The 13,764-nt window shown below is 40.4% G+C and overlaps 1 protein-coding gene across 1 annotated transcript in view; it reads right to left on the bottom strand.

The window, feature by feature from the left end:
• dpp10 (dipeptidyl peptidase like 10) overlaps positions 1-8,036 on the bottom strand; it is a 236,935-nt gene extending 228,899 nt beyond the window's left edge. Inside the window, exon 1 of the mRNA XM_022740268.1 lies at positions 7,844-8,036. Within this exon, the coding sequence (XP_022595989.1) occupies positions 7,844-7,903 (60 nt within the window). The 5' untranslated portion in view covers positions 7,904-8,036. The remainder of the gene's footprint in view (positions 1-7,843) is intronic.
• Between the last annotated feature and the right edge of the window lie 5,728 nt (positions 8,037-13,764).

Raw genomic sequence — 13,764 nt, 5'->3', positions numbered from 1 at the left:
CTGAATTACGGAGATGAGAGCTATCGGCGGAGGGAGGCTGCAAACAAAGCTCGTCTCCCTGCCACTGAGGAGGAGAGGAGAGGAGAAACCTCGCAGGAGGAGCGGATCTGAGCGCGCCGCTGCGTACATTGCAATGTCAAATATAAATGAAAGAGAAATGTTTGCAGTTTAATATTTTGTTTATCCAGACAAGGAATCGTATCTGTTAGTCTTTACGAACGCCCTTCATCATTTGATATTCTTCTGTCTTTTAACACAGACGCACATCACGCAATACGGAGCAACGCAGCCAGCATCATTTGAACTAGTGAAAAACACAGCACATCTGGTGGGATTTGGGGATTTCACATGGAAGATGCACTATTTTAATGATGGACAAGTTTCACATCAAACTGTTTAGCAGACACAGCAGTACAAATTTGTACTGTACAAATACTTTTTTGTTCTGACTCAGGACAGAGTTCGACTGCATCAACGCTGTTTTTTCATAACTTATCTTGGAAATCAGTCTGGGTCTCCGCTTCAGCAGCAACATGAGAACTTGTCAAAGTCTTATCTGAAATGAGGCTTGTTTGAGGTGGATCAAAGCACGTCAGTGTTTAAACTCCCAATATATCTGCAGCAACACAAACGCTCTATTTTGAGGTAGTTTTCATGGACGACGTGAGACAATACCAGTGTATTTTTGCTCCATGCACTGGGCCGGTCTAATACAGAGGAAATCATTTATCATTTGGTGAAGGGGCTTTCCAAATAATGATTTCGACTAGCACTGTCACAGTATCAGATTTTCACTACACAATTATCAAGGCCAAAGGAAATCACGATAACGATATCCTCACCATATCTATATTACAATATGAAAATAATGCTATCAGTCAAGTGAATCTTTAACTTTGGTTTTTGTGTCATTTGTCTCTTTTTTTGGCAAATGAATTAGACTCAAGAGTAGGGAGGTGGGGAGACAGTCTGTAACCCTAACAACCACAAAAAGAACAATTACACGTAATGGATAGTGAAAAGACAACAAGATGAACTGATGAACAAAAAAATCTGCCATCACCATATTATCATATCTGTAATATTAGCTCATATAGATATTTCATTTTTTTTTAAATATACGGTTATCATCAATAATTACAACCTTAGTCTCAACATTGAGAAAACTCAATTTGCAATCAATAAATATTGTTAAACCGCAAAGGCATATTCAATTTGCTCTTCAAAAATATGATTAGCCATTAAAACACATATAATTAATGACATTATAGATAAACTATTTTCACTGATGAGGTGTGTTAGTCAGAGAAATCCCCTGAGGCCAGATATATAATCAGTGTGTCCACACATTAAACATGCAAGCAGCAGAGACCTCTGCATGAAATGGTTTTTATAGAAGAAGAAGAAGCTAGAGAACACAGACACCTCAGCTGTACTGTAGACCATGTGGATCCACTGTCATATGGTGAAGAATGAATAAAAAGTACAATGTTAGACATTATCTAATAATAAAATATTATGAATATCAGTGGTTTGTTTAATTAACTGGGATTGTCAGCTCAACTATATGTTTTATTTATAGGCCTCTTGAATTTGCCTGTTGTTATGTACATTAAAATGTAAGGCAGTTAGAGTGCAGTAAACCAGACGTTTCAAAGTCTGACTCTGAATGGCCTCAGCTGTGTAACAGCCACGTGTTGTGACAGCTGCTGTTGAACCTCACTGATGCCACAAGACCATCAATGACATTCTTGGTCATAATGTTCAGTGAAACGTCTGAAGACTGGTGGAGAGAGGAAGAAATATTAACATGTAAACAACTGATTGAGGTCCTGTGTGCTAGGCCTGGGCCAATATTCCATTATATCAAATATTATCTTTGGTATTTCCCACCAAATGCAGTATTTTTCATAATATAGATTTTTTTTTTCTGCACAGTCTGCCCTGCTGCCGAGTCTGACACTCATTTCACTTCTTTCCTTACTGTACACTGTACCTTGTCATGTGACTCGTGACAAAGAGACTTCATTGTGAGTCACAGCAGAGGAGTTAACAGGTGCATTTCTGAGAAGTCAGCCAGTCAGCTAAGGCTAAGTCATTACACACTGCGAGCACAAATACCCCCGAATCTCCACTCAGTCGTGAGTGTAGTTGTGGGTAATTTATTCCACATTCTCACACTAGGTGCTGAGAATGTGGAATAAAAAAGAGACAATAGGCGACATCTGGTTCTGCTGCATCCTTTTCTTTTTTTTTTTTAATTAAACTGTCCATTATGAGTCTGACAGTGTTATAGGAGTGGAGCATGCTTTCACAGCTGCAGCAGAAAGACGGCAACCAGTCTGCCAATCTAAGTTATAGACAGGTTGTTATTCATTTCTGAACCATTTAACAATTTCACAATTAACAATTTAAAGATTCTAACTTGAGGGTTTGAATATTATAAGAGGTGTGGATGTTTCGTAATGTTTTATACTTTGTAAAGCGGAAGAACCTGCACAAATCTTGCATTAATATCAACACCATTAAGAAAAAAAATAATTGAGTTTCAGGGTGAGAAACTTGAATACAAGTCCCTTAGAAATTATTCGTTTCATATATATTCTTCACCCTCATGGTCAAGCACCAGACTTGATACACTGATGTTGAACATGTCAGGATACAAAGCTGTATGAGGAATTATTCTGCATGTTTGTATTGACTGCACAATACCATGCTCATGCGCTCATAAATCTATCTAAAAAAAGTGTGCATGTATATTTCCGTGCGTGTGAGCCAAGGTTTTAATTGTGAGCCTACACAGAGTTTTATGCCTCCAGTCCCTGGTGCAGAAACTGCTTTACTTTTTTTTTCTAGGGCAGGGATTTTTATCAAGCAGAACTTCTGGTTTTATTAAACAGACCGTTGTGCCCACTGTTTGAAGACTTCATGTCACTTTAATTTTCAGTTCCAGGCTTTTTGTCACTCATGCACCTTTAAAGTGATGTGACTATAAATGGCTTGCAGGTAGTGGGTGTCGGATACAGCCGTTTGCTCTCGCTCAGACGTACTTCATCTTGTCATCATGAAACAGGATCCTAAAATTGGTATTTCAAAAAAAGAGGCTCAGTCCTTTGCACTTACATAAATCACTGACTGTCACTTACCAAACTTCCTGTTGAGATCCCTGCTGCGTAAAGTCAGTGTAAACCCACGGCGTTACAGCACAGCTTGAGAAATATAGCACATTCTTTTACACAGCCTTGTGCTCCCGTCACTGATGTGCACACTGGGAGAGGAGCACTGACACAGCTCCCTGCTTCCCTGACAATCCCAGTTTATAGCTGCAATCTGCATGTGGGTGGACCTGACACTTCCAAGGACCGCTGATGACACGAGCCTTGGGCTGTATCCAGCCTTGTTAAACTCAGCGAGACCCGGGCAGTTAAGACCCACGAAAAATCTGCTGCCTTGTCCTAATTGGATTTCTTATCTTGGCTAGTGGCGTAAGGCCACTGCTATGATATGAAGAGGGGGCATATAAGAGGATAACAGAGAGCTGTTGCGACCTCAGCACCAGACTACAGGGGTCAGACACGGAGAGATTAACGTTTTTTGGGGGGTTTTTTGTGTGTGGTTTTTTTTTTTTTTTTTGTGCAACACAGAAGAGTTTTGGAGTTCTTAATCCTGACCATGATCCCTGCTTTTCCACTCATTCCTGAGACACGGTTGCTCGAGCTGAAGGCACCGTGCATCAGCTACAGTGTCGGACACTCCGAACCGTTGCTCACCTCGGGTGTAATTTTTATACAGAACTCCGATTGCGAATGCAGCAGGCATCTTCGGTTCGATTTCCATAAAAGTGAAAAAGACAAGACGGTGAAAGACAACAGAGCTGCACACAGATATTCATAAAATGTATTTTGTAAGCAGGCACTCCTGCAAGCCATCAGGGCATCAGTCCACAGCATACCTCTAAACAACAGAATATGAGGCTGAATATTCTCAAGGAAAAGTAATTCAAGCTCTGTTTATTGCCACTGTGAGAGGAAGCCCGGATCTAAAACTATTTTGTCTCAGAAACTTCTGTTTTTCTACACAATATTGTTTGTATGGTTTTTATATTTGCTCAGACAATTTACCCATGTATCAATATGTGTCAGCACATCAAGCTGTAGTGAAGCGAACCAGGACAAGCACTGTCAATCCAATTCTTCTGGTTCACCTGAGTAACACCTGTTCACTTGCTCCTCTGCCATTTTAAAACTGACCTCACAAGCTAAACGTAACAATAAGGAGAAGACATTGTCATCGTCATCATCACGCTGTCATTTCTGCTCCGTCTGTTTTCTTTTCCTTGGCTGCTCCAACCAATTGGCGCCGTTGTCTAATTGCCCTCATTGATCTTCATTGGTTTAAAGCAGCCACAAACTCCCAAACCGCCGCCCTCCCCTCCGAGACACTTTGTAGATACTTCAAATCAGAGTGAGGAGATGGCTCTTCCATCTTGACTGACTGTGAAACTCTGATTCTATAAATGGTCCCATGCAGGTTTAAACAGGTCACATTTGGACACTTTGGTATAGTCCCTCTCAAAGATGTGGCTTGGACTCATCGAGCACGACTCACTGAGTGATGAACAGAGTTCACACCAAGTGTAGAGATCCGATGCAGCTACTGTTGACACACAATGACAAATATCTATCTGTATCTGTCACCATATTTACATCTTTTCTCTAAGCTCTTACAAAAAGGAAAACTTTCAGTGGCTTTTCAACCACCGCCTTTGTTCACATTTAGATGGATGGATGTTATTCATTCCATTGATTGAAGGGATATTTTATATACAATGAAAACCTGAAAAACAATATTTCACTATCCATTATCCATTATGTGAAATATCCACTATGTTGATACGCTGTTGTTTCCTTCCTCTTGCGTAAAGGTCCTGACAGCAAGTGTCCTCAGTCAGCTTCTCACTATGAATCATGGAATCCACCATAACCACTGGAGTTTCTGCCAAAGCTTTGGTTCTTTCACATGAGAGATTTATGTATTTGTGTTTTTGTCTTTGTTCTTCTCGCTGGTTTGGCAAAGGTGATGTCATGCACCTCTGTGCACCAATCAGAGTTTAGCAACATTTGAGCCAAAATGTGATAACAGTTGATGTTTTGTTTTGTCATTGTCAATTAAATCTGATGAAACGACGCCCACACAGGCATGAAGAAGCAGATTGACTGAATAATGATAATAAATGGAGATGTTTTTTTTTCTTTTAGTGTTAATTGTTGTTCATTTACTCGTGAATATTTAAATATATAAAGTCTGTTTTACAGGAGCTGAAATGGACAATACTGATTCATCACATTACATTACAGTAAGTCTTGGTAGTTTGTCCATCCTCTCTGTGTTAACATTGTACTCACCAAGTGAATTACTGACGTCAGTGAATGCAGCAACAATAAAAGCAAGTCAAAGCCTTGAGTTAGCCAAACTTATTTGGAGGTGAAAGCAAAGTGATTGGTAAAAATTATTCTCCACACTGTCTGCTGTACACATCTATCAAGGTTGGCAGAACAACTTTGACCTATAGTACTTTGTAGTTGTGAACACACACTTTTCCTGAGCCATAAACTATTGTTACCAACATTTTACCAACTGCTCACTTTCAGTTTCACCTCTAAATAAATTGCTTTAGACAATATGGCTGAACCTTTGGCTTGTTTACAACCTGCCTGATCATGATTGTGCTTCTTCCATGATCAGACTTGTAGCAATTTTGCTGTTTTCCCCAGATCTCACTGATGAACTGATGACGGCCAAAACAGCTACGTGAACGAGAAACCAGCTGAAATAAACCAGAATTACCACTAAACCTAAATCAAAAACAAAGTCGTATTTAAAAACATAATAGCTTCAAGCAGTACATGTGACGACTGAAACGATTGTCCCTCAGGGCTTACCGTAGCTGTATGTGCTCGCCATTCAGCACTACAAACTCCTGCTTGTTCGCCTGTTAGTCTATTAGCATGTTAGCCTGTGGATATTACTCCTGATCCCTGCTGTAGTTTGGTTAGGTTACACACAGGAGTTGCTTGATTTTGATTATTTACTGTAAAAATAAAATCCACGTAGCATATTATCAGCTTTATGTATCCGACAGCTTTATATTTTCAGAGGATAATGAAGTGTATTTTTTTATTTCAACTTCATGCAAAGGGGTGCAATGTTCAATACTTGAAATATTCTAAATACTAAATACATATAGAAGTCTACTTCTAGTACATAGAGGAAAAATAAAACTCAAACATCCAAAACATACGATGTGGAAGCCACAGCTTCATTTCAAACACACTCCATTGCCTTTTTATGAGCATCCTGTATTGTGGCTTTATAAAAATGGTTGGATGGCTGGCTGGTAAAAATCAGCCGCTGTGCGTTGAGCTACATCAGCACCACAAAGACAGATGACAGATGAAGAGCTGGCCTCAGCACAAGGGTCACAGATAAGGTCCCAGCATCAGGAGGCTGTATAAGCAGTAAGTGATGACTGTGGATGATGTCTCATATCTCAGCAGCTGAAAACACACAAGGAGGCGCAGAGTGTTTTCTGATTCCAACTGTTCAAACGCCACAAGAAAATAAAAACAAAAAAGCATAATTGATCCTATTAACCAATTTTCACCCATCTTTCATCCCAAAGTTGAACTCTGCTTATTCTCACATTCAGCCTTATATTCCAAAATTGCAGCCTCTGGGATGGCAGGGAGGAGGATCGATGAAATTTGCCCCAAGCTAAATTTCTCTGGTGGGACATCGAGGTTGAAAAGTGATGCAGGACCCGCGGCAAAATCGATTCTGTTGTTGAGTCACACACACACACACACACACACAGACACACACACACACACACACACACACACACACACACACACACACACACTCTCTCTTTCTCTCTCTCTTTCTCTCTCTCTCTCTCTCTCTCTCTCTCTCTCTCTCTTCTCTCCATCGCAGGTTTAAGTGCACAAAATGAAGAAAATGCAGATGCTTGGAGACGTTTCTCGATCGTGACTGTGACAGAAAATCACGCTGTTAATTGGCTACCTGTCTCTCTCTCTCTCTCTGTCTTTCTTCCTCTCTCTCTCTCTGTCACACACACACACACACACACACACACACACACACACACACACACACACACACTTCTTGCAGCATCCGTGCATCCACTTAAATGCGATTTGTTAATTCAAACAACAGGTTGAAAATCGGGATGATCTCCAGAGACTGTGCAGGGCAAAGTTAACCAACTGCTCTGCACCACCAGATGTGTTTAATGGTGTTTGATGGCGCGATGCTTCAGGTATTTTTCTCACCGTAGCCGTGTGAAAGTAGCAGACAGAGACAAGTGCAGCGCTTTGTCTAAAGGCAGACTCTGTATAATTCCTTGTCAGCCCATACAGACAATATAATCATAAGGTGCATGACGTGATATGAATGAAATCTCGCCACTGCGCCAGTGTGTGTGGCTCCTCATCCAGCACGTTTACACTGGATGTCAAGAGCCAGAGCTCCCTCATTCAAACCCGAGCCGAGAGGATTCAGGTTACCTGCATACTTTCATGTTCAAATCAAAACTGTTTTCAAATAGGAGCCGTAACTTCATCAGGCTGTAACGGGGATGCTGATTATGCATATCCTCAACCCATCTCCAAAGCGCTGCGCGTCAATGCGCATACCCGCTCACCAAGCCCGCACCGAAGTTTTGAGCAGTGACAGAGCTGCTGCTGCTGATGATGATGATACAGAGTTACATAAAACAGGAGTAAGTTCAATGCAGCGAAGGAGAATGGTTCATAAAGCCTACCTTGATGGCCTTCGTAGACTGGCATTTAACCTGATGCGATACAGTGGCGGTTTGGTTCATCTTGGGACGCCGGCACAAACTGTCCTCCAAGCCAAGTCTCAAACACACACACACAAAAACAGCAGAGAAGAAAAACAAAAGGAGTCTCCTGTTTTACTCTACAGCGTGGGATGTTCACTGTTTTCCGTCTTTGTTCGCTGTGCGGTGGAAGCGAAGCGCGCAACCGCATCTGACAGCTACTGTAGACTGTGTGCCTCGCGCAGCGCTGCGCGGTCTGTAGGCATGTGCACAGATGACCGATTATGAGTGGTCACCAGGGGCGACCGGAGAGTTTTCTGAATGGGGTGGCCAGAGGATAGTAAAGCCCGAGGTTTCTGCCAACATCCTCAAACAAAAAGACACATCAAATCCAGAGCACTGAAATTTATGTAGGATTTTTTTATTATTATTTTGAAATCCCTTCTCTTTGCTTCTCATAAAGCAAGTGGGCAAGTCAAAACTGAACATAGACTGATAGATACATGAAATAACATAAAATACCAGTGCATCTGCTTTCACGTGATATCTAATGCATTGTGCAGAAAAAAAAACAATTTAATGGAATCTATGACACCTCTGGAAACACACATAACCTGCAAGCAAATCCCAGGGCAAAAATGAACCACGCTGGTGTATCCATTCTCTGCCTATGGAGCATTGCTCCAATCAATCTTTTGATATTAAAAATGGATCAAATTGTTACATTTAATATGAAAGGTGTTGCTTGTAGCAACAAATCAAAGAAAATCACAAAGAATTACCACACGAGTTTACAGTTTCCCTCAGATCTTTGAAGTTTTTTGCCTCTTCAAACCCACTGCTTTGGGTTTTTTTTTTTTATTGCTTTGATCCGTTCTCTTTGCTCTCATCAGCGTTATTTCCAGCAGCAGCAGGCAGCTGTTGTCAGTGAAGAAGATAAACCCACTGTAATCCACATAGCAAAATTAAACTTCTGCCCCAACATATGCCTGGGTCCTCGGCCCGAGTCTGGCTCGTATACCTCCACATCTGGGCTGTTTCCTGCTGTTATCCTCCACTGTTTAGCTGCAGACAGCCAATAAGATTTATGTGTGTCAAGATGTGGACATAGCATTTGATAGTCATGTATGTATGTGGGCCGGACTTGGGCCAAGGAACTGGGTATACAGTTGAGTCAGATGAACCATAAATATGTGGCCATATGCTGGAATAATTTTGCTGTCTTGGCACCTGCTCAGCAACAAACATCAGACAAAGTTAGCAACAAGCTAATAGGGGATATTATAAATATAGAGCAGTTAGCAGCCAAAGAACCTTCAGGATATTCATTCAGCATATTTCATTCAGGAGTTGGCAGAGACCAAAACATGTCAGGTGTCATGAATGCTTGGTGCCACTGTGTCTGCTGAATGACTGAGTAGGCAACTCCTTGCTAATATGTTAGCCATATTGGCTTAAAGGGGCTATTTGAAGCCTGTATTTTCTGGTGGTGATGGTTATAATCCTCTGGTCAGTGCTACTTCTTCAGGTTAGACCGGACGCTACAGTGACTCGCTATCGGAAAGTGATGCGACTGTCCAGCTAAACCGAGGCTAGCTGGTTAGCATGCTAACTTCAGTAGAAGAAAAGAATTGATAGAAATAGAAGCAAAGAAAGAGTTAACATTGGTCTTTCCGCCTCTGGAGACAGCTGTTGGTGAGTAAGTGAATGAAGTTCAATGCTGAACTCATAACATTTCGTCTAGACTGGTGAGTGAACATCTGTTAATGCTAACATTGGCTATGTAGCAAAAACAAAACATTTGTATAGCTCCTTTAAGGTGATTAAATGTCAGTGTTGTGTTTTCAGGTTGTTTAACTCACAAATCTCCTTCAGGTGGTTTTGATTTCCCATTAAGCCGAGTGCACACAGCTGTAGATGCTGTGCTTCAACTAATTAGTGTTAATTTGATAAAACATAAATTTAGTACAGTACAATATGCGCTGTGTAAGCATAATATCAACTGAAATAGGCCAATAAAGGTATTAAAATTTGAACTGATATTAACTATAGCCTTCGAATTATGTAAAAATTGAGGAACTGCCTTAAGGTTCTCATCATTTTAGCTTATCCAGAGCTTTAGTGGTGCATAGTACCAAACACAACAGATTACTAAACCTAAACGTGGGGCCTTCAGGGCCTTCAGACAATAAACATTAAAACCGTCATACATACACAACATTATGTAAGACAAAGTGTTATACATAATGTTGACCAGTCATTATCCATGACATGATAGGGGATTAAGGAGGATAAAAGTGATGCTTCTTACAATCATGGGATATCCAACCTCTGCAGTCAAACACCCATCTTGTACACCATATTTTACTCTGTTTGTCAGGATGACTTTTGGATCATGTCATAATGTTGCTAACTGTTAAAGCAATTTTTTTTCATAAGTCTATCTACTTCCACAAAAACGAAAACTGCCGCAAGTAATTTTAAACCTTGATTGCTGTACCCGACTCCAGTGTCCAGCAGTCAAACCATTTTGGTTCATGATATCATTTGTGAAATGGAAAATAGAATGAATGGGTATCTTCTCCCTCCTCCATAAAAGCTATTACAATGGTACACCTTAGGAAGAGTAGAGTCAGATAAAAGTGTACTCAGCACCCAGAATACGTAATTCACTATTCTTGACACTATATGGATAAATAATAGAATTTAGCATTGATAAATACCCTAATCATGGATGGTATGGCATACAGCGACACAATCTTATTACAGTGCTGAGGGAAACTCTCGGTTACAGGGGAGAGGGGCTGATATGAGGTGATTCCACAGGCAGGGGAGAAATATGTTTCTTCATGACACAGTGAGTAAATGTGTCTGCAGTGGCCTTCAGAAGCTGATAAATTACACACAGCCCTCTGGTGGCATGGTGTTTCAGCTTTGCTTCTTTGTCTAAGAGGGGGGAAAAATGTCTTTTATTCTTTTTGTTTCTTCTCTTTTTTTCCTAATTTCTGTTCTCTGCATGTCTCCCTGGGCCTCCGCTTTGCAAATAGTTATGGCTGAGCATGTTGAGATATTTAGGGACCCTCTGTATCAAAAGGTTGGGGGCTAATTGGACAATTGTAGCACATCTGTTTCCCATCATGCATTGTTATCTGAGGGGTTCATTAGAGGGATGTTGTACAGAAAACCTGCCCATTGTGTCTTGACTAGGTTTTTGCTCTACAAGTGTCTGAGGATGCATATCAATGTCTGTATATGGGGGGAGAGACACCACACAAGATAATGCTATTCATTTGTATTCATTTATTGCCTGCTGTCGTCCCACTCCGCAGTGTATTAATTCTCAGCATAGAGGCATATCATATTCAAGTTTGTTTAAGCTTTTAAGCTTTAAGCTTTGATATAAACCGAATGGTTGATGCTAATGCTGGAAGGAGGCTACGCTGTGCTAATTAGGGTCATCTGATTAGACACAGCTAAAGGAATTTAACATGTACAGGCAGATGTAAATTACTGTAGGTGGTGGCTCATACATGTTCAGCCTTTCTTGTAATTACTTTGCATGTGTAGATGTGTATTGGCAGATTAATTAATAGGCTGTGCAGTGGACTTGGTTCCATGGCTGTGACTGAAACAAGAGCTTCAGGTTCACCATTACCTGTCATGCCTGAATACGTGATGAGAGTGTGCATGGTTGTGTGTACAGCTGCATGGAGGAGTGAGCGTGTTTGAATGTGCAGTCTTTGTATCTTGCAAATTGTATGTCTTTCTGTCTGTCGCTGTATCTGCACATGGAAACCTTTGAAAATCAGTGATATGTTGCAAACTTACACGCTTTTCATGTGCTTTGATGCCTGATGAAGCCATGTCAGAACACACTGGATAACTTCAACAATAAGAGTTCCTTTCTTAGTTCCTGTTTGAAAAACAGCTAAAGTTTTACCCAATAACAAGTATATAAACACATGCATTTGCTTTCTAAAATGCCTCCGAGCCCAGGTGCACATGTGTGTCCATGGGCACATCTCAAATGATAAAAAGCTCTCCTCTCTGTTGTTAGTGCGTCATATTAAACAGCAGAGAGCAGCAGCAGAGAGATACATATCACTCTTCAATAACTAATAACTCCTCCTTCAGATAGCCATAGGCAGAGCACTACAGGTGATGTGCATGACTGAGCATGCATGCATCATGTAATAGGTTCTTTCAATGACTACTGGGCTTTGTTCTGTCACTACAAAGCACCACTGTGTGCATAGTGCTTGACGCACAGCGAGCGGTGGATGTGGGTAATAGATTGGTAGTACCTACAGGCGAAACTGGATTCAACCAACTAAATGAATGGCTGCCTGCATTCTCTCCTCACACCGACAGAGCTGCAGCATTAAAGCAATTCCTGAGAGCTTCATATTAAGTGAAGAAGACACATGCAAAAGCTGTGGCTAATGGACATGTATAACTTTTAGAAAGCAGGATTCTATGTGTTATTGCCCATTCAGCTGATATGTCACTATACAAGCCTTTCAGGTTATTGAATCTACTGATAACTGTGAGTATAGCTGCCGATTCTATTAAAAGTGTGCTTCTTTTGAGTACAATAATAGTGCACTGCATTCACATGTTGATGACTAAAAAAGGAACCAATAACCTGCTTTACAGAACAATGTTCAGCTTTTATTCCAATATGCATTATTATGAAATTAAATTCATCTCCAGTCAAGAAAAAATCTTATTTGGGAATATTACATTCAGTTCCCATTTCAGAAACTGAAGGATATTAAAGCTAACTGCAAAATATGTGTTCGTTCTGGTGGAAATATAACAAAAAAAAACTCAAAGCAATCAATTTCTGCAAGAAAAAAAAAAAAATTAATTTCTTCACATGAAAACTGACCCATCAGTTATCCCCTTTGCACATGCCCTTGTCCCTGGAGCATCACTGAATTGATTCGAAAACATAGAAATGTTAATACAAAATATCCCAAGGCTAAGTAAGTGTGTTTATCCTTCTTCTTCCTATCAAATTTCTTGAACTGTGAGTGGATCTTTACAAGATGAACATGCGTTTGAAGTGTTTGTCACAATGTGAGCAGTCCTGCAGTGCAGATCAGGGTTATTTGATATGTAAAATAAAAATGCTAAAATGTTCAGATTTTAGTGAGTGAAATCATACATATGCATTGTGATCAGCATTAAAGTTTAATCAGCTTACATAATGAGATATATTAATAAACCAAAAAGCTGTTTGTGGTGTAAATCATTATGCATGACCAGAACTGTGAGATCAAGGAGAAGAAAGGGTTTGACTTTGTGTAGTGATAAAAAGAAATCTATTTATGAACACAGTGGGCAATCAATGTGATTAATCATTAGCTTTAGTGGGAAATTGGACTTATCCAAATTCAAACATGCCCAAAGGATTTGATTGAACAGACTAATTGTCTGTAAGAGGAATTAATTAACTACACGTTCAGCGGGGACTGGATCACACACACAACACGGGGGATTTGGTTTGCCTCAGTAAGATGACACTGGTTACGAGGCCTTGGAGAAACATCCACTTTGAAGCTGCACTCTCGCAAAAGGATGGGACGGAATCAATTCTGTTCAATTTGCTTTGAAGGGGAAATAGCTTCCTCATCTCACGGAGTCCATCACAGCTCAGTGGGAGACAAAGACTTGTCCCTGTTTACTCTTTGTTATGAAACCAAAAGCCAGCAATTTGCATTTTTTAAGCAGGCTTAACAATGTCTGATTACCTGGCTTTTTTGTGCATGTAGAGACTGAATGAAAAGGATCCACAGAAACCCTTTCATCTAACTTCATGCTGTGATAACAGGCACTGCTGATTCCCCCTGACCATGTCAACACTGTGTATTCCCGGCATATATGCTGTAGTATAAATT

This window comes from Seriola dumerili, unplaced genomic scaffold (genome assembly GCF_002260705.1).
Source record: "Seriola dumerili isolate Sdu_G_001 unplaced genomic scaffold, Sdu_1.0 BDQW01000052.1, whole genome shotgun sequence".
Taxonomy (NCBI): Eukaryota; Metazoa; Chordata; class Actinopteri; order Carangiformes; family Carangidae; genus Seriola; species Seriola dumerili.
The sequence above is the reverse complement of the archived record's forward strand: the minus strand, read 5'-3'. Positions and strand labels throughout refer to the sequence as shown.